At 37.9% G+C, this 20526-nt stretch overlaps 1 protein-coding gene across 2 annotated transcripts in view; it reads right to left on the minus strand.

The window, feature by feature from the left end:
- TNIP3 (TNFAIP3 interacting protein 3) overlaps positions 1–20526 on the minus strand; it is an 84203-nt gene that overhangs the window by 19886 nt on the left and 43791 nt on the right. Inside the window, exons 1-7 of one of the 2 annotated variants that reach the window (XM_055111792.1) lie at positions 17838–17876; positions 14188–14346; positions 11824–11910; positions 8903–8983; positions 6456–6521; positions 4863–5012; positions 2317–2445 (exon numbers count right to left, since the gene is read on the minus strand). In XM_055111792.1, the coding sequence (XP_054967767.1) occupies positions 2317–2445; positions 4863–5012; positions 6456–6521; positions 8903–8983; positions 11824–11910; positions 14188–14214 (540 nt within the window). In that variant the 5' untranslated portion in view covers positions 14215–14346; positions 17838–17876. Of the gene's footprint in view, positions 1–2316; positions 2446–4862; positions 5013–6455; positions 6522–8902; positions 8984–11823; positions 11911–14187; positions 14347–17837; positions 17877–20526 lie in introns of those variants that run through there. The other variant, XM_008969488.4, reaches the window with a different exon arrangement.

Raw genomic sequence — 20526 nt, forward strand, 5'->3', positions numbered from 1 at the left:
AATCAACATTTTGAGTAACTTTTGTTTATCACATTGGTAAGAAGGAAAAGAAAAATATTCATTGTAAAATAGAAGAACAATAATATCTTACATTAGGTACCAATACCCATCTTAAATAAGACAAAAATCTACTGTCATAACTCATCTTATATCTATACTTTTAAGGGACAGCTTAAAGTATAGATGTGGGATGAAATCTTTTCTGGCTTTAAGCATCCTTTTGTTTTTTGCTCACTACCCATAAGTAATGCATTATGCCTGTTAAAGCATGAATTCTGGGTCCAGAATTGTCTACCAAACATATTATATACTAGCTAATTAAATTCATCCATTCACCCATTCCATAAATATTTAAGAACTTACTCTGAGCAAAGTCCTGTTCTAAGTATTCAAGATAAAGCAGTGAACAAAACAGAAAAAATTCAGAACCACATTATGACATTGCCTGAGTCCCTCCCTCCCTAAAAATACATGTTAAAATGATATTTTACAAATGTGTTATTATAAAGATGGATACATAATACATGAAAATGTGTTTTCAACCCCAAAGTTTATTTTTTCTTCTAATTTTAAGAGAAATTAAACATAAACATACTTATGGGTCCCTAACAGTACTATAGGCCTGGCCACTGTGCCTCTGGTGCCTAATGGAGGAGTTGGCACAAAAATCCTACCTTCATGGAACTAACAACCAAGATTAGTAGCTAGAAAACAAATAGTCATAAAAGTTAGACATTATATATATATTAGATAGTAATAAATTCCAAGGAAAAATTAAACCGGGAAACACCAGTAGTATAGTATGTAATTTTAATTAGGATAGCCAGAAAAGTCATCTTTGAGAGGTGACATTTGTATAAAGATCTGATTTTACTCAAATTATTTTTTCTCATTGAGATTTTATAATTGTAAAATCATAAAATTTTAAAATGTAAAATTTCGTGTAGAATTATTAAATTATATAATCACCGGAATGATGAAAAATTATATTTTTCTAACTTGAAACAATTTTCTGTGAACTACAAATATGGATACACAAACATGAAGAGTGCACATGGACATGAGCAAAAATACAGCATTCTTGGCTGTTCTAATATCTACAAGGTTTATATCTTTGTGTCTACATTTAGGGAAATTAACTAGACAATGTAAGAAAACTTGTAATATGGTATCAAAAATGGGAGGATTTTAAATATAATCTCAATTATTTATAGTTCCTCTAATGCATTTGTGCAACATTTTCTGGAAAAGAAAAAATGGGAAAAGATAGATTTTACCCCGCATTTGTATGTCTGAGCATGGTTTTTCTGTCTTAGAGGATAAAGTATATTGTTTATGAAGTTTATCCTCATTTTCCCATTTTCTCCTGAAGAATAACTTGTCCCACACACAGATCTACTACAGGATCACATTTGCAAAGCATCCTATCAACTATGCAGGCACATACTTAATACTTTGAGGATCTTTAAATGACATCTCTGAACACTAGTTAACTACAATCATGGGCATGTGGTCCAAAATACAGGGGTTGAGCACCTGTTTCAAGTCCAATCACCTACTCTTGTTTCAGAAGACAATTTCTGTTGCTTTTATCATGAAATATCTAGTTGAGAGAGGCATATCTCAACTCAACCATGTGCTAGCGCATTCCTATGTTCCACATATGGGTTGGCTCTTGGAAAAGTCAACAGTATAGGATTATTTTTCCTGAACTAGTTAGCGACCCATTCCTCCAAAACATGAATGAACTAGTCCATAAAACAACACACACACACACACACACACACACACCTGCATGCACACACGCACACTTTTCCTCTCTCTGACTTTAAAGTAGGTTTAAAGTAGGTTTTAGGCTTGCACTTGAGAGAGCTATCATCTCAGCCTTGGATTCGGCATTTAGCATGCTTCCTTAGAGTGTGTTTCACACCCGACTCCATAGTGATCATTTTAAAGAGCAGTTTGTTTCCTGAGGAAGCTTTTGCGGTTGACCAAGAGTACGTTATTGTTCGCAAACACCCACTTGCTTTATGTGGTTCTTGAAACTAAGAAATGTTCTTACTGTCTCTGTAATTCCTCCTCATTTCTCTTTTTCATGATGAATCTTCGTAGGGACAAAAATTCCCTAAAGCCTCCTTAGCCAAGTATGGCTGAAAGCTGCAGCTAGGAGTGATTTATAAAATCACAGATAATTTCTTGTGCAAGCCTCCGAGGCTGGGACCCACACTGCAGCCTAGATTTTGTTGGGACTCTCAGTAAGAATGTTTTATGCAGGGACTTCTCATTTTAATCTCCCATGCTTGACGTGACTGATACCTTATTGAGGCGTTTTATTTCACATTCGTAATGTTCCTTTTCCTTGTTCGCAAGAGTATTTTTTCCCTTTAAAAGTTTATTCTCTTCCTTCAATTCATGTAATTCTTCATTTAGGCGTTCCTTTTCCTTCTGAAGTTAAGACCAAGAAAAGAAAAGAAAAGTCAGTACAAGTCAAATGAGATGATATTGTAGGAATTCTGATATATCAGCCATGGCAGGCAGATTGAGGGGTCACCCTTCTGAAATACAATAAAAACAGGACCTGCAAGACTTTAAACTTAATGTTCCATTTGAGCAATATTCTTTGGATGCACACTAGAATTAGGATTGAAGGAATCTTTCTTTTATCAGAATTTACTGAAGTATCTTAGAAATTTTGTGACCCCAGGAAAAAAAAAATCAAAATTCCCAATTCTTTTTTTTTTTTTTTTTAAAGACGAATTCTCACACTGTCTCCCGGGCTGGAGTGCAATGGTGTGATCTCAGCTCACTGCAACCTCCGCCTCCCAGGTTCAAGCAATTCTCCTGCCTCAGCCTCCCTAGTAGCTGGGATTATAGGTGCCTGCCACCACGCCCGGCTAATTTTTTATATTTTTTAGTAGAGACGGGGTTTCACTATGTTGGCCAGGCTGGTCTCAAACTGCTGACCTCGTGATCTGCCTGTCTCAGCCTCCCAAAGTGCTGGATTCCCAATTCTTACTTTCAATTGTCAGATAAATGGGTCTGCAGGATAAGCAAGTCCCTATATACTGTCACTAGGTGATGGATAAGTGATTAAGAAAAATAGCTGAAAGTCTTAAAAAGAAAAAACTCTCATTGTGAGAAAACAATACTAAATATGTCAAACCTCATTCCTGCATCATTCTGTATTAGAAAGAGGGAAAAGAGAATAATCTTTAGGCCAATAAAACCTTTCATTACAGATCATTATTTAGAGCACTCTATTGTTGTGATTATTATTTTTAAAAGGTAGAAATCAACTAGTCCAACTGCCACCACTCCTCCAATTTTAGATGACAATCTAAAATTGTCATCCAGAAGTGCAGTGTTTTAAACAACTGAAGGTTAGCTGCGTAAACATCAACAGGCTCTGGATTCAGACAATATCTCCTACCTCTTAATTTTGTATAATAGATAGCAAACATTTTGTGAAGTAAATTGGGTTCTTAATGAGATTGAGATTTTAACCCAGTAAAATAAATATTGCAGAAAATAGGTAACTTGACATGCAAAAATAGCTAATATATGTGTTAAAGTGTGTTATTTGAGTAACTAATATTTCCCAATATGATTATTAAATTTAAGAAATCCGCTTTAGGTAATTCATTTTCTTTAAAAGGGAAAATCTTTCTATTTGCTTTTATTTAAATAGAATGAACATATACACTTAGAAAATAAGCCAATTATTTTCTAATTTAGCATAATTTAAGAGAAAATTATTCCAATAAGATAATGGTCCCAACTGCATTGAGGGAAAAATTACTCAGATTCCTGGCTAGAGTGTAATTGGAAAAGGAAATGGCTGCTACATGGCAGAAAGGGAGTGTTGCTAAACTCTGTTTTCCTGACTCACTGTGACAAAGACATCCTCAGCAAGATAGGAAAACCTGGACTGGCATTGTCTGCGCTAATTTCAGACATTGCCTTAAGATTTGTACATGTTTTAAAATATTGCCATTGCCTCACGATATCAGTGATAAGATTTCCCCTCAGAGTCTTTACACTTTGTTTTTTCTTACTATACCTAAAATAACGAGGGGCCATTAGAGTTTAAGGTTTCCTCCCATTTTCTACAATATTCATGAAGTCCAATAATTGAAAGTAAAACCAGGAAGAAAAAGTGTTCTTTAGGAAAAGCTGTCATCTCAATTGTCACCATCCAGTTCTCAGCAAGGGACTGATAGAGCTTTAGAATCTGGAGGTTGGGTTCAAGTCCTTTTTCATCAACGTGGGCAATTCAATTTGTTTACATCTCAGCTTTCTCATTTTTAATATAGCAAAAATAATATTTTGCTCACAGGTGGGCCAAGAATGTTAAATGAGATAATGAGGACGAAGGCTTTAAAAAATGTCATAAATTTATGGTGACAGAAGTAAGACCTCATATATAAATCTCTCTGTAAGCTTGAAAAGCTACTGCACAAATACAAGGTATTGCCATATTATTATTATGAACACTACTAATAAAAATAATAAATACGAATAAAAGCAAAAGAAAAAAAAATTTGTCCTAGGCTGAAATGCCCTAGAGAGTTAGCAAATTTATGGATCCATTTTCTTCTTCCTGGAAGGGACTGGGGAATGACTGTCTGCCTATTTATGCAAACCAGGAGGAAGCCGGCAGAGAATCTCCTTCCTTCTTATTCTAGAGAAGTGACCCTTGTTCATGGCTCTTGGGGACTTGCGTAACCCATGCACCCTTGCACATCGGTCGTTGCTCAGTAGTGAGTTGATTTTAATAAAACGGTAGGTTTTCTACAGGAAATCCCCCCGCCCCTTTGCTTTTACTTGGATCCTCTGGGCTCGAGGACCCGGGCCCCGCCCACCTCCTCCCGCTGCAGCCGGTCCCGGGTCAGGTCGCGCTGCCTGTCGTCCTCTCTCTGCCTGTCGTCCTTTCTCTGCCTCTGATGCGGATCCTTCTCCCGCGTGCTGAGGAATCTTTCCGCGGCGTCCAGTTTCGTCTTCAGCTCTGCTACCTGAGGAGGTCGTTCACAGACAGCTGCAGATACCTTCTCTGAATCTCACAAGCCCCTGGATTTATTCCCAGGCTATGAATTTTGGCAGAAACGCCCCACCCCAGGACGTCCCCTAAGGAGAGGTTCTAGCTCCCACCGTCCCGAACACAGATCGGGATACTCGCGTTTCAAAGGGAGCTTGGCCTTGCACCAAAACAGCCTTCTTTTCTCCAAACCACCCAGCTCTTCCTTCTTTTCTCCAAACCACCCCTACTTCAGAGGGGATAAAAGACTTAGACCCCACCCAGGGGAATCTGTAGGTTTGTCATTCTATTCTCAACTCTCCAGGTGAGCCTAGCCTGGTCTGGAAAGGGCAATGAGGGGCAGCAGGTTAAGTAGCATATGCCTACACCAGAGAAAAACAGACATGGCCTTTAATTTATCAGTAATTTGCAGCACTTGACCTCCTACTAGGTGCCAATTCACTCTGATGACAGAGTGACAGGTCCTCAGAGTGGCCACAGTCCAGAGGGAGAATCTTAGAGATGGATGCATCTTCCAAGATGGAGATTATAGCCATCACTAACACTGTCTTCACACACCTGCAAGCCGTTCGAGAAAGCAGCTTAAGCATTCTCTCTGGGATCATCATCTTTAACATTTACAGACCCGGATTGCCCCAGCAGGGATATTGCAAGGCTGTCTGACCATTGCCTGGTGCAGCAGGAACATTATCCTGCACCTTCTAAATTCAATACTTCTGGGTAACAAAATGAGGAAGAAAGGAAAAATGCTGCTACATTATAATACTCATGGTCAAGTTTCTTAATACTGAATTATTTAGGGGAACGTACTTGCTCTTTTTATCTCTTTTTGAAAATAGAATAATTTTAAATTATAAATTGTCTTTTATGTATTAAAGGAGGTTTTCTTCCAAAAGCCCCTTTCTCACCAGAGCTTCTTGAGAGCAAATATGCTTTAGATGGAAGAGGAGGTTGCTCCATTTTTACTCACATTTTCACTGTTACCACCATTTGTTTCTCTATTTGTGGAAAATAGGTCATGCTATCTAATTAAAGAATTAGGGCTAACCTGGCGTAAACAGTATGGACTTTAAATCATATCTCACCTCACATATAACTTTGTGTATTTGTGGCTTCTAGTGACAAAGGTAAGGCTGGGATACTCTGTGAGCCACGATAAATGTGCACAAGAACTCTTGAGACATCACTGGGGGCCATTTTTGCACCTTTCTTTAGCTATTGCTCAAGACAACTCACTGACACTGTTCATTAATCTTCAGTGCCATGAGACCAATACTACACTTAGCACCCTCCCCATCATTTTCCAACAGTTGGCTATCCACAAAGCTCTTTGTAGCTGAAATGAATGAGACTCTTCACACAATTGGCCCCACCAGGATAATGGCTTTAAAGAAAATACCGAATAGAGAGAGGTATTTACCTTTCTTTCATATAACTCTTTCATACTTCTAAATTGCTGATCCCATTGCTGGTTGACTTCCAGGAGCTGAAATCATTAAAATTTGGTGAATCAACAAAGAATTTCTGCCCATTTGGAAGTTTGGTCAAAAAGAAATTACTTTCTGAGCTTATTAAGGTTTTAGAAGCCATGGATGAAGACAATATTTTTTTCCATCAAGTTCTGATTGCGCTGGGATGATTAAATTGAACACACTCTCACTGTTTATAACTGGTTCGTATATGAAAAACTACTGGCCGGGTGTGGTGGCTCACGCCTGTAATCCCACCACTCTGGGAGGCCATGGCAGGCGGGATCACTTGAGGTCAAGAGTTGGTGACCAGCCTGCCCAACATGGTGACATCCCATCTCTACTAAAAATACAAAAATTAGCCGGACGTGGTGGCATGCACCTGCAGTCCCAGCTACTGGGGAGGCTGAGGCAGGAGAATCGCTTGAACCCAGGAGGTGGAGGTTGCAGTGAGCCGAGATTGTGCCACTGCACTCCATCCTGGGCGACAGAGTGAGACTCCATCTCATGGAAAGAAAAGAACAAAAAGAAAAGAAAAGAAAAGAAAAACCAGTAAGTCTCAGGTATATCTTGACAAGTCAGCTGAACAGTTTATCAGTAACTTTTAACTTTTTTTAGTTATTTGGATTTTCATTTTCTTTGTTTAATCCAACCACAATCTGATAAAAATTTGTAAGTATTGATGATTGTCTGTAAGATTTCTTAATGCATGAAGGTTCTTTTCCCAAACTTTTTCATATTTTTCTTTGTGCTTACACTGATTATAATGAAATATTTTTTCCAGCTCTTTTAAAGCAGAATTTATGCTAACAAAGCCTAGGCTCCATTAACTGATCACGATTTTCTTGCAATAATGTGTTTTAAAATATTAACACATGATTTATAATAAATACTCAACAAATAGGTAATATCACCATTTTGAAAATTTAGATTTTCAAGAAATTATAGTTTCATCGTAGGACAATATTTAGATGCATTTTAGGCTACAAATAATTTAAAGATCTTAAGACTATCTGCTAATTAGAAGGCAGAAGAAATGCTATGATATGTGGTTGGCTTTTTGTTGGGGAAGTTTGTAGTTTTCTGCATTAAGAGAAATTCCAACGCTTATCTATAGGGAACAGACACTGAGAAGACAGTCATAATGACTAAAAAGTAGCAAAACTTTCTCCTAATTAAAAAGCAAACTACTGAATCCAGAGTGGCAGTTACTAGGTAACTCTTATGCTGAAAATACATATCATTATTTAGTATGAAACTGTATAATATTATTATACTGAGAGTTACTCTGTTGGCATTTTAGGGATTCCCATGTGTATACTATAGTAACATTACTCTGCCATCGTTCAATAATTTTCCAGAAGGTCACAATATTCTTCAAGTATCAAAGAAGAGTAGAAGGCACCATGCAAGAGAACATGAAAGATGTAGTACACAGAATGAATTAGAAAAGGAATTACAGGCTGGGCACGGTGGCTAACTCCTGTAATTCCAGCACTTTGGGAGGCTGAGGTGGGCAGATCACTTGAGGATAGGAGTTCGAGACCAGGCTGGCCAAAATGGCGAAACCCCATCTCTACTAAAGATACAAATATTAGCTGGGCATGGTCGTGCACGCCTGTAATCCCAGCTACTTGGGAGGCTGAGGCACAAGAATCACTTGAACCCTGGAGGCAGAGGCTGCAGTGAGCTGAGATCGTGCCACTGCACTCCAGCCTGGGTGACAGAGCAACACTGTCTCAAAAAAAAAAAGAAGGAATTACAAAATTGACAATATACAGAGTGCTAAAATTGTTATATTTTTCACTACTTCCTCTGTCAAGAAGAGTAAAGAGGTTCTAACATTCATTAAGCTCAGAAAAATAAAACTCCAAATAATACCCATTAATTCCCAGGAACATTTTAGAAACAAACTTTATTTATGATAATGCTTTTTAACTCCCATGTGTTTGGATGCCCAGTTCATGAAGTCATAGCACCTAAATCAACTATACTTAAAGACTTTTCTAGTAACTCAAGAAACCTTGAGTTTCAAGGTGTGTCAAGTTGCAAGGCATAAAGGGTAAAGGTCATAAGGCACAAACGATAAAGGCATAAAGGATAAAGTAACTTGGTCTGTGTGGAGGAAACATCTAAGTTTTGAGAAAATTAGGATTATATTACCAGACTTATGACTTTGTCGTTTTTCATTCGTCACTGCACAGACACTGAGACAACAAGTATGAAACATACAGGTGAATAAGAAAGAAGCGTTTGCTTTCAAAATAGTGCAGCCCAGTATCTTAAAGATAAATACTGTGACCTGATAACAAAAATAAAAGGCACAAGGATAATACATTATTTTATCCTCAGCATTAATCCATGGCACCTGTGGCTTTAGCGAATATTTCTAAGTTACCTCTTTTCTTTGTTTTTCCAAACACCTTATCTTTTGTTCAAGAGAATTCATCAAGTTCTTTCTTGTTGATGATTCAGCACACTTAGAAAAAAAAAAAAAGAGAGAAGATTGAAACAAAGCTGTTTACAAAATAAACAGAAGTACTGTTCCTCAGAAACCCCATGCATTTGGCCAACTCTCCTGTTGCGATTTATAAAAATACCTGATTCTAGCAGTAATAATCCTCATACCCTAAGTCCTTCATCATGGCTGGTGGATGAGTCAGCTTCATATTACGTTTTAGAATGCTTTACATAAATTAGTTACCAATATAATTCTTTAATAAATTATAAATATATCTGTATACTATAACGGGTAAGTCAGAGATTAAAATTTTATGAATTTGGATTTCAATCCTTTTCCAATAAAATGACAATTCAGAAATCAGGTAAGTTTCATGGATATATTTTAGGTATTTTTATAGTAAACATTTCATAAAAGTCATTTTGGTAGCTGTGCCCATGAACATGTATGTGAGTAATATTCTGAAAAGTAGACCCAGTAAAAGTCAGAGGAATGACAAAATCATCGAGAAAAAGACAAACACATACAGCCGTTACTGTGTAATTACTGTGTAATTTTAGCCAGCTCTTTGAATAAAGTCACTAGGTTACTAGTTTAGATTAAATTACTGGCATAATGAAAATTTACCACCTTTCTTTTCAGTTATTTTTTTCAGGAGTGAGAGTATTCATTTAAAGATAACACAAAAGCTGTGGAAGCTGTCTGCCATCTGCCTAAATCGACTAAGAACAATATTTACTTAAATAAAGGACTGGATCCTCTATAATAATTCAATAGTCTTATTACTATCTCATCTCAGAGTCATATAAGTAATATAATTTATTGGATGATGAGAGTAATTCCTACATCTGTAATCTGTTTCAGGCTTAATAGTTACTGTGGATCACTAAGTTGTTTAAAGTTATTTGTGAACCATTAAGAAATATTTTCAAAACATGTTGTTGGTCTTTGCCAGAAATGTGTACAGGAAATTGTTCTTTGCAATCATCATGGGATTTCAAGCACCTTTTTTCATCAGAAATTATTTATAAAACTGTATTTTCTATCTTTTCTCTGTTTGTTTATGTTTCAGCATTTTAGGGTTTGATGGTATTTTAAGTAAGCAGAGATGTTCTCGTTTCCTTAGCTTCTTCCTATTTAGACCTATGTTACAATTAAGACCACATTTAAAAAGAGACAGTCTTCTGTGGGTCAATAAATTCTGAATGATTATATTTGCTCTTGACCTCAAGAAGGTGTTCTGGCTGAGCACCAAGAGTGACACTGAAACCCAAGTGTCAAGTATGTTGGGGCCCGTAATTGGACCTTCTTCTTTTGGGGAAGACTTCCAAGAAACTGGACCCATTCTGGGTTAGAACAGACTAACTATTAAGCATCTTTGATCTGGAAAATGCTGTGAGCCAACCCTACTTAGTGTACCTTGAGGTCATCAGCAAAGTAGGGGCACAGTAAGACTGGGTTTTAGAACAGTGGTTGCCACCGCAAGAGCACATCAAAGTCACCGTTAAGCTTGCCAAACATAGAGCATCCTGAACAATGGATCAGAATTTCTAGAAGAGCAGCCAGGGCACCTCTATTTCTAATACATTTCCTAGGTAATCTTGATTCATACTAAAGTTCAATATATTCCCATTCTAGGGAATAAATTATGGGTCCTCAAAAATGTCTCCTCTCTGTTTGTGATGTAGACAAAAATCCGTGATTGGCAAACATTTGTATGTCCCTGCCTTTGGGAGTCCAGATGTGGAACAATGAGACAGTGTGCTTTTTGTTTGTTTTCCCCATAAACAATTTTCTCTGGAAGAAAATTATAATACATTTCACCCTTGATTTTTCTTTAATAAATAAAAATTACTGAAAATCTAGATACCAAATCTGCAAGAGGCTCTATTTGTAACTGTACGAGTACTAGTTTTTGAAATTCATAAGTAATATTCAGTTATAGGTGGGGGAGGATAGGAGGGAGGAAAAATGAAAACATAGTGACTAGGAATAGCATGTAAGTCACAAATGTATCACCAAAGCTTTCTCTGGAGATTAATCAACATTTTGTTATAGTTCATATGTCTCAGGTTTCTATAAAATAAAGCAAAATTAATCAAATACAAAGGTTTGGGGGACCTTTTCAATTTGTATTTACTTTGCTTTGCAGTTGCTAATGAAGGCATCTGATTTGCAGTAACTACAAAGATTTTCAGTCATTGATTCTAGCAAGGGCTGCTTACAGAACAGTTATTCCCTATACATAATTTCCTATAATTATTCCCTATAAAGTAGAATTTCTGTTCAAAGCATCTGGGCACTTCTTTCTCTATGATAACATCCTTACCAATGTATATTCAAGGTCTGATGCTACTAAATTAAAAACTTAAATGAATAGAAGTTTCCATTTAGTTTCCTATTATACCTTGGTTATCTGTAAAAGAAAACTAGAAAATATTTGAATTCATTCATTCAATTAGCAGTAGTCTCTGTTGCTGAACAAAATCTATGGTACCAATTGTAAATATATAAAAATATTACTACAGATACTCTATTGTTACAATATGTTCTATTTCTACCTACACCAATATAGTATTCTTTTAAGATTTTTATAGAACAAAAATCAAGAACAAAATAAGGAACCCACAGAATTGGAAGGCTGAAAGGAATTTAAGCCCCGTGGGTTAAAAGCAATGTACTGGTTACTTAGATAATTTTTTCTATGTTACATAATATTGGTTAAAAATATAGAGCAAATCTTAGCTAAAGAAAGCAAACTAGCCATTTCTGTTCTTATTAATAAGTGCACAATTAACCACTAGAAATGCCATCAATGCTAGATGTGATCAACTCATCTCCTAGAAATATGTTCTTACCTCTTTATGCTCCGTAGAACTTTCTGCAGCAATCATTCTAGATGTGCCCTGTACAAAATGTGCCATGGAAGCTGTTTTTCCTGGAGTCTTGGAAAGCAGAAAGAAAAACAGGGGAAAAGTCTCTTAAGATATATTTTAGGGTGAGAGCAAGTATACAAAATTTAAAAAACACACATCACCGTTAACTCATAATAGAAAATAACAGCAATAGGTTTTCATTAAAAATGAACAGAAGTGACTGTGGATAGGAATTACACAGAATAAAGTTATAAGCACTGCAACTGGGATTTTAACTTTTCTTCTCTTCCAAATAGGGATTTCCCAGGATGTCTCAAATAGGCAGGCCGTGACTAAGACCTGGGGCAGATTAGCCTTGCTATAGTATGTAAATCGTCATTCTTCCTTTACTGGCAGTTTCTCCCACTGGAGGAGGAAGTTCTCCACCACAGAAAGCCTGGGCAATCCAAGTGTTTCCTCAGTAGCCTAACTGTTATAAATTCATTGTATTTCCCAGAGCAATTAGGTAACTGTTGACTTTTTGACAGCTCGGTTTCCCTAAAGGCGAGATTTTCTGGCAATGCCTTCTAAATGTGAGTGTAGCTTGGTAGAACTTAATGAGTCATACATAATTCATAGTACATAATAATATAAGTGCCACTAATTCTTATAGAAATAAAAGGGAAAATAATTCATTGTAAAGAAAATGGGCATTGTTTGCAAATCTAATCTTCTATATTGGCAGAAAGGTTAAACTTGTCTCTCAAGTTTAAGTCTGTCTTTTCTATAAATCAAGTCCAGATTGTCTCCATGACTCATTTGAAGTGAAATCTTCTCATGGAGAATCACTTTCACTTTAATTATTTGACTGTTATCATTTTAGGAGCCTTGAGGTAATGGAGCACTTGAGGTAATGGAGTACAGATAAAAGCGTGGAAATGGCAGATACTTGGAGCTGCATAAGTGAAATGCGATGGAACAGAATACCTCATTTTGGACTTGGAACAAAAGGAAAGAGGCAAGGAATACAAAAAAGGAAAGAATGTGTAACTAAAAAGAGAAAAGAATTTATGGTCAATCATTTAACTTCATTAACCTGCCTACGAGATATTCACATATATATAGGATAAAGCCTAAAACTCCTAAAATTCAAAAGGGAGTGATTGAGTGTCCCACATTTGGCCCTCCCATTTCTCCTGAATATCTCCCCCTACTCTCCAACTCTCCCCTGTGCTCCAACCATCCTGACTGACCTCCCTTTCCTGAAATGAGTGAGATGGTTCTACGCCCCTGAGCTCTGTGCATGCTGTTCTTGCCACCTCAGATGTCTCCTCTCTGGGCCCTCCATCCAACCTTATGACGGGGAAAACCTAGAGTCAATGCCTCTCTTTCCTTCTGATCTTCTCTTGACTTCCTCTAATCAGCTAAGGAGAGCACTTCATCATGCATTACGATTACATATTTCCATGTTCTTGTGTTAATCTCTGTCCACGCACCCAGGCACTGAGCTGTCTGGCACACAGCAGGCGTTCAACACATTTTGCTACATGAATAAATGAATGAATATCTACATAATGATTTACAAAATCGATGACCTTTTTGCTAGTTTGTGTGTGTGTGCGTGTGTGTGTGTGTATGTGTTTACTTTCTTCTGGTTTCTTGTTATGTTTGGGTCTACGCTTGAGTGAAAGGGAGTGATGCTGCTTTAAGGCAAAATCCAAAAATACAGGTAGGAATCAAATTGTTCATTCAGGGTTCTGAAAGTAAAAAGTTATAACTCACATAAGATCTGACTTTAGGGTACAGGAGCAGCGATTTCCTGAACTGACACTTTATCAACACTAAAATCTGCTCATCAGAAAAGAAAAAGAAAACTCTATTGTAAGAATATTTTTCTTCTGAAACATACCATGCACATACACACTCCATAGTTTTATATAGTGTAAGGTTCTCTTCAGCTTTAACTTTGTATTTGGTAGTAATAAACTAGGGATGTGGTAACATTGACCTAGAAAGGTGGGTGGGAAGAACATTTTCTTGCCAGGAAATACCATCCTTGGCATTGTGCCTCTTGAGTCTCCCCTGTAAAATATCCTGATGCACATACATTGTTAGGTGTGATGGCTTCTATTAAATGGAAATTCTATACCTTTGCATCTTTCATTACAATTCCTTTGCCTCTTCTGCTATGCAGATAAACAACAAACAGATTTTCTATTAGCTCAAGAGAGCCATATGGTTATTTATGAATAAGTAATAACTCTTCTGAAGAGCCACAAGTTTGGTTTCAGAAAAATGAGACTTTCAATAGGCCATCCCTAAGAATTAATTGGGTCTTTTCTGTTACATATGCTCTGTTCACTTCACCTCCATCCCTCTCACATTGTGCCACATATTTTAAGAGTCTGGCTTTTAGTCAAGCTTTGTTTCATGAGAAGTATCACTAGCTGAAATCACTTTCAGAGAATCAGAGGTGTCATTCCATGTTTCCAAGGCTGTTGTGAAGAGTCTTCATTTCTGAAGTCACTAAAATATTATACAGAGGAAAGAAAATTAAAATTAACAAAGGGAAATGTGGTAAAGTAACAAGGACTACCAGTCACTGGTCTATAACCATCATTCTGGCGGACAATAATTATCTTAAAATTAGTCCAAGAGGAGAGTACTATATTTCTATAAGTTATTGGAGGCATTCTTTGGCAGGTAAAAGAAACATGCCTTTTTCCTTTTTATGCTTTTACAATGGGAGCTGAAAAACCTTCTTTGTTTCCTGAATCTATTTGCATGAATTTTTAAGTGTATGTGCTAAGTAGGTAGGAAAGAGAGGATTAGTAATGACTAAAAGATCTAGCTCTAGAATTAGATTATCTGGACTCACAGCTTGGCTCTGCCACTCACTGCTTGTGCCTTTGGTCATCTAAGATGCTTAAGGTCTCTAAGGCTCAATTTCCATTTTATACAATGGGATAGTAATAGTATCCTTCTAGTAGGGTTGCTATCTGAGCTTATATAGTAATAACAATTTGGTTTTAAAGATAGGACCATCAATCAAATTATTTATGAAACAAATAATATGACAAAAGGAAAGGGAAATCCACAATTTATGCATCACTCACCCTGTACTTGACATTGTGTGGGTTCCAAAGGAAAACAAAAGCAAAAATTCCCTGCTTATGATGAAATGTACACACCATACATATGTGTGTGTGGCTGTGTGTATGTCAATATATATATATATTTGAAAAACTAAACAGTAAATGAAAACCAGGAAATGAATGATAGAGACAATAAGGCCTGTAAGAATTCAGAGGAGAGAGTGCTCATTCTCACCTTTAATAGCTATGGAAAGAGTCAGAGTTTCTGCTGGGCCTTGAAGGGTAGATAGGATTTTGATACAGAGTGAAAGCCGAGCTATAAATGCTGCAAAGGGAGCAAAGTAAGAAACAGAACACAACTGGGTAAGCCTAGTTATGAAGGATTCTGACAAATCCAGTTTACCTGGAGTAGGGTCCGTGTGGTATTTTCAAAGTTTATTCGGATGAAATCATAAAAGATTTTAATTTCAGATTAAGAAATGTTGACCTTATAGGCCATATGGAATTACTAAAGACCTTTGGGCAAAGGAATTACATGATCAAAGTGGTTTTTTAATTGGTTTTAGTTCATCATGTATTAAATGGGAGAGATTGGAAACTGCAATGCAGTTAATATACATTAGCAAAAGTAATATTCAAAATATTTATTTTAACAGCTTGTGACAATCAGAATATTTAGCAATCAGTTCATCAGGGGCACTAGGAATGGACCATATCCCTGGACTCGAGACTCCTGTATTAATTGCTTAATTGTCATCTCTGCTTGTATGCATAATAGTTACCTCCTTCTTCACCTGACCTGTTTGATCAGGATAGCTTAGTTTATGATTTTCCCTGCAAAACTTGCCTTCCCTGTTACAATTAATAACACCTTTTATTCTCCAGATCAAAAATCTTGGAGTCATCCTTGACTCTTCTTTCTCTTACATCCTGCATCCAATCTATCTGAACATTTTGTAGGCTTTTTGAAAATATATCCAGACAGGGGAGGAGCACATTGCCACAAAAGCCTAGAGACTTCTCAGTTTAATAAGCAAGCGGCAAGGTGAAATAAACTTACCATTTTTTCTTTCTTTTTTCTTTTTTTTTGAGACAGAGTCTCGCTCTGTCACCCAGGCTGGAGTGCAGTGGCACAATCTCGCCTCACTGCAACCTCCGCCTCGTGGGTTCAAGCAATTCTCCTGCCTCAGCCTCCCAAGTAGCAGGGATTACAGGCATGCACCACCATGCCTGGCTAATTTTTTTTGTAGAGACAGGGTTTCACCATATTGGCCACGCTGTTCTCGAACTCCTGACCTTGTGATCCACCCGCCTCGGCCTCCCAAAGTGCTGGGATTACAGGCATAAGCCAACATGCCCAGCCTTTTTCTTTTTTCTTTTCTTTTCTTTTCTTTTTTTTTTTTAAGAGACAGAGTTATGTTCTGTAGTACAGGCTGGAGTGCAGTGGTACAATCATAGCTCATTGTAACCTCCAACTCCTGGGGTCAAGCAATCCAGCTGCCTCAGCCTCTTGAGTAGCTACAGGTGTGTACCACCACACCTGGCTATTTTTATCTTTTAAATTTTTGTAGAGATGTGGTCTCACTATATTGCCCACACTGGTCTTGAACTCGTGGCTTTGAATGATCCTCCCACCACAGCTTCTCAAAAAAAAAAAATGCCTTTTAATAACTTTTTCAAAATGAGGACTTTAATATTTGCTTCCTGATTTTATTCATAGGAACATTTTTAAGAGCGTGTCCAGCAGTGACTGATCTCTGACTGTGTGTCAAACCTAGTTCCACCACTTGCTAGTTATGTGACCTTGGGCAAGATGATTGGCATTTTTGCATGACACCAACTCACCATCATCTCTTAGCTGGATTACTGCAATAACCTAAGGGTTTTCCTGCTTCTATTTTTGCTTCCACTCCCCCCTCCCCATTATTAACACAGTGGCCACTGTGAGACTTTTAAAATGTCATTTCATGTCATTCCACTGCTCAGAACCTTTCAGTGGCTTCCCATGTCACTCAGAGTGAAAGCAGAACTCTTTATAGTGGCAAGGTCCTGCACAATCTAGCCCAGGCCTCTCTGACCTCATTCTTGGTATCCTTCCGTTAGTCCATTCTGCGCCATGCCCTGGCCTCACCGTTGCCCCTTGAACTTGTTCTCTCTTGCCTCGAACTGTCTTTTCCCTAGATCTTCACATGGTACATCCCCTCACCTTTGTCAGGTAATGGTGTAAGTGACATCTGTTTATTGAGTCTTTACTTGGCCTCCCAATTTAAAATTGCTCTCCACCCCAGCACTTTCCATTCACCTTTCCTGCTTTATTTTTCCATAGCACTAAATTTTTTTCTTCTTTTTGTTGATTGCCTCCCGACACTAGCTTGTAAACTCCATGATAGCAACTTTTGTGTGTTGTGTTCACTCTGTGTTTCTCGAGCCCAAAGTAGTGCCATTTTAGTGCCTGTGCGTGTTCATGTGGGACTCACACTACAAATTGCCTTCCTTATCCCAAAACAAATGTATGATGCTCCCAAATCATACATCTTCTCAAGAGATTAAATGGGATCTAAAGATCAGAAACTTCAACTTTTTGGCTTCCAACTAGTAAATCACCTCTCTTTGATCCCCCAAACCTGGTTTTGAACTAGCAGAGTCGGGGAATGGGGTGTCACAGATTCCATAGCCTCTTGGAGGATATTCGCTTGTGTCCCGCCTGGTTGGAACTCTGAAACAATGCTCCTATGCGATATAGCGAGGTTGATTGCAGTCTGTCTTGATTATACACTTTCAGTTTTTAGGGCACATCAGATACATTAGAAGGCAAATTGGCTTTTGTTGACGAGTCTGCAGCCTCTACAAAACTGCAGACTTCGTGAAATCCATGTTTAAAGATTTCTGAGTGCCCACAAAGCAGTAAACAATCTGACCCACCTTGACCATCAGCTCCTCTGTGAAGGCTCCCCTGGTCTTCCAGAGTGGAGTTAGCTACTTCCTTCTTTATGATCTCATGGTGCTTTGTGAAGCATCAACTCTAGCACTTATTGTAAAGCAGTTGTTAATTCCATGTACCTTTCTCCTCTGAGATGCTATAAGCTTCTTGAAGATGAGGTTGATATTTATCACTTTAGCCTTAGGAACTACCACAGTACCTTCAAGGTACAGAGTATTACAATACATTTTTATTGAATGAGTCCGTTTATGTATGAATCTATAGTACAAAATCATAGCACACCCCTGCTTTTCAGAACACAGTCCAGAACACACAATGACCACGGGGATACACAAAGTTATAGGCTTTGCCTCCAAACCAGAAATGATCAGGTAGGACTGTGAACACACGTTTAAAGAGCTGGCCTGTTTCCATGTATTTTCTTTTTATTCATTTTATAAGCAAATATTTTACCTTATCCTATTTTGGTTACATGGTCAATAGTCTTTAGCCTTCATACAAATGCCTCTTAAAATTTTTTACTTGATTTTGATTAATATTTAATAAATAAATAATATAAATAATTAGATATGCTATGGGAAAATTTTTTAAAGGCAGAACTGTTGTCTTTAATGATACTTTCTACATTTTCATGGTGCTTTCTAAGATCTTATAAGTTAATATATTGAAGTATTAACTGATGATCCCCCAAAACACACACTATTCTTTTGTTTTATGTAGCTAATTCTTTCTTTGCTCAGTAAGAGATATCTTTTTTTTTTTAAAGAAGGAATCTTACTCTGTCGCTCAAGCTGGAGTGCAGTAGCATGATCTCAGCTCACTGCAATCTCTGCCTCCCGGGTTCAAGAAATTCTCCTGCCTTCGCCTCCCGAGTAGCTGGGATTACAGATACCTGCCACCATGCCCTGCTAATTTTTGTACTTTTAGTAGAGTTGGGGTTTCATCATGTTGGCTAGGCTGGTCTCAAACTCTTGACCTCAGGTGATCTGCCCATCTCGGCCTCCCAAAGTGCTGAGATCACAGGCATGAGCCACCATGCCTTGCCAGTAAAGGATATCTTTTGTCAGATTAAGTTTGTCATAGAATAAAAAGAGGAGAACAGCCCCTGTTTGGCCTTTGCATTTCAAAATAGACTCTCCAAACTCTAGACACCATCTGGAGAATCAAACCTTTGAATTTCAAGAGCTAGTGTTTTCAAAACAATTTTTAAAGATTTTAGGCTAATTTATTTTGTGCAATTTATTTTGAAATGCCTCAAAAAGTTACATGAGTTGATGGATTAAAAGAGGGGTGGATAGATGGATGAATAGATGGTGAACAAGTAGAGTAAAATGTTCATGTTCATGGCTGAATTTTGATGGTGGGTATATGTGTATACCATACAATTCTTTCAACTTTCCTACATGTTTGAAATGTTCATGATAAAATGTTAGGGGAAAAGTCTGAATCAAGGCATAAAAACTTATACCAAGAATAGCCGATAAAACAAATGAGTAGATGAAGAGTCAGTGTAACCTGTCCTTACCACTTTCACCATCTGCCCCAGAAGAGAAAGGTTTCATGCCTCAGGAAAATGAAAATGATTCAGGCAAAAAGAGTACTGCCTGGATGTTTCTCAGTTCTCATGAGGAAATGGAGCCCTACTCCCCTACAATTTGTTTTGTTTTGTTTTGTTTTGTTTTGTTTTGTTTTTGAGATGGAGTCTCACACTGTCACCCAGGCTGGAGTGCAGTGATGCGATCTTGGCTCACTGCAACCTCTGCCTCCTGGGTTCAAGCGATCCTCCTGCCTCAGCCTCCCAAGTGGTTGGGACTACAGGCATGAACCACCACGCCCGGCTAATTTTTTTGTATTTTTAGTAGAGATGGGGTTTCACCATGTTGGTCAGGCTTGTCTTGAACTTCTGACCTCAAATGATCCACCTGCCTCAGCCTCCCAAAGTTCTGGGATTACAGGCACGAGCCACCACACCTGGCCCCTATTCCCCTACTTCTAGGTACTCATCTGTCATCTTCCAAATTGCTTACATTGAACATCAAAGAGCAGAGTCAGCCCCAGCCTTACTCACTGGGTTAAGTCCAGGGAAGGTACAAGCCTTGAAGAGAATTTCTCCACACCACCATGGTACACGGCTGTGACATGGCCTTATGACTTGTCTAAGTAGAGAGGTCCTGAGACAACTCAACCTTAGAGTGGTGTGGAAGCAGAGCCAGAGATTTCCTATGTTCCTGGGAAGGATGAAAGAGTGGTTAACTGAGGGTTTGAGGAGGCCTCAGAGTCAAATTGAAGAGGATGTAGTGTTTACCACATGACCCTAAGGACAAGAGATGTGCTGAGTGACCTGGAAGCTTTAGTGATTGCCAGTGAGGATACAGGCCAATGAAAAAACCCATAAGGGATAGACTACATCAGTGCCAATGGCAGTGTCAGATGGGGGATCACTGTAACCCTGATGTCTCCACCCCAAAGTTGCCAGAAAAATACAAAATATCCAGTCAAATTTGAATTTCAGATAGACAACAATTTTTTGTATGTTTGTCTCATACAATATTCTGCTGTTTATCTGAAATTTAAACTTAGGTGGACATCCTATATTTCTATATGCTACATCTGGCAATGCTATTTCACCCAGATTATTTCACAAAATCTGTTCCACAAATCCCTAGGTAC

Source organism: Pan paniscus, chromosome 3 (genome assembly GCF_029289425.2).
Source record: "Pan paniscus chromosome 3, NHGRI_mPanPan1-v2.0_pri, whole genome shotgun sequence".
In the NCBI taxonomy this organism is placed as follows: domain Eukaryota; kingdom Metazoa; phylum Chordata; class Mammalia; order Primates; family Hominidae; genus Pan; species Pan paniscus.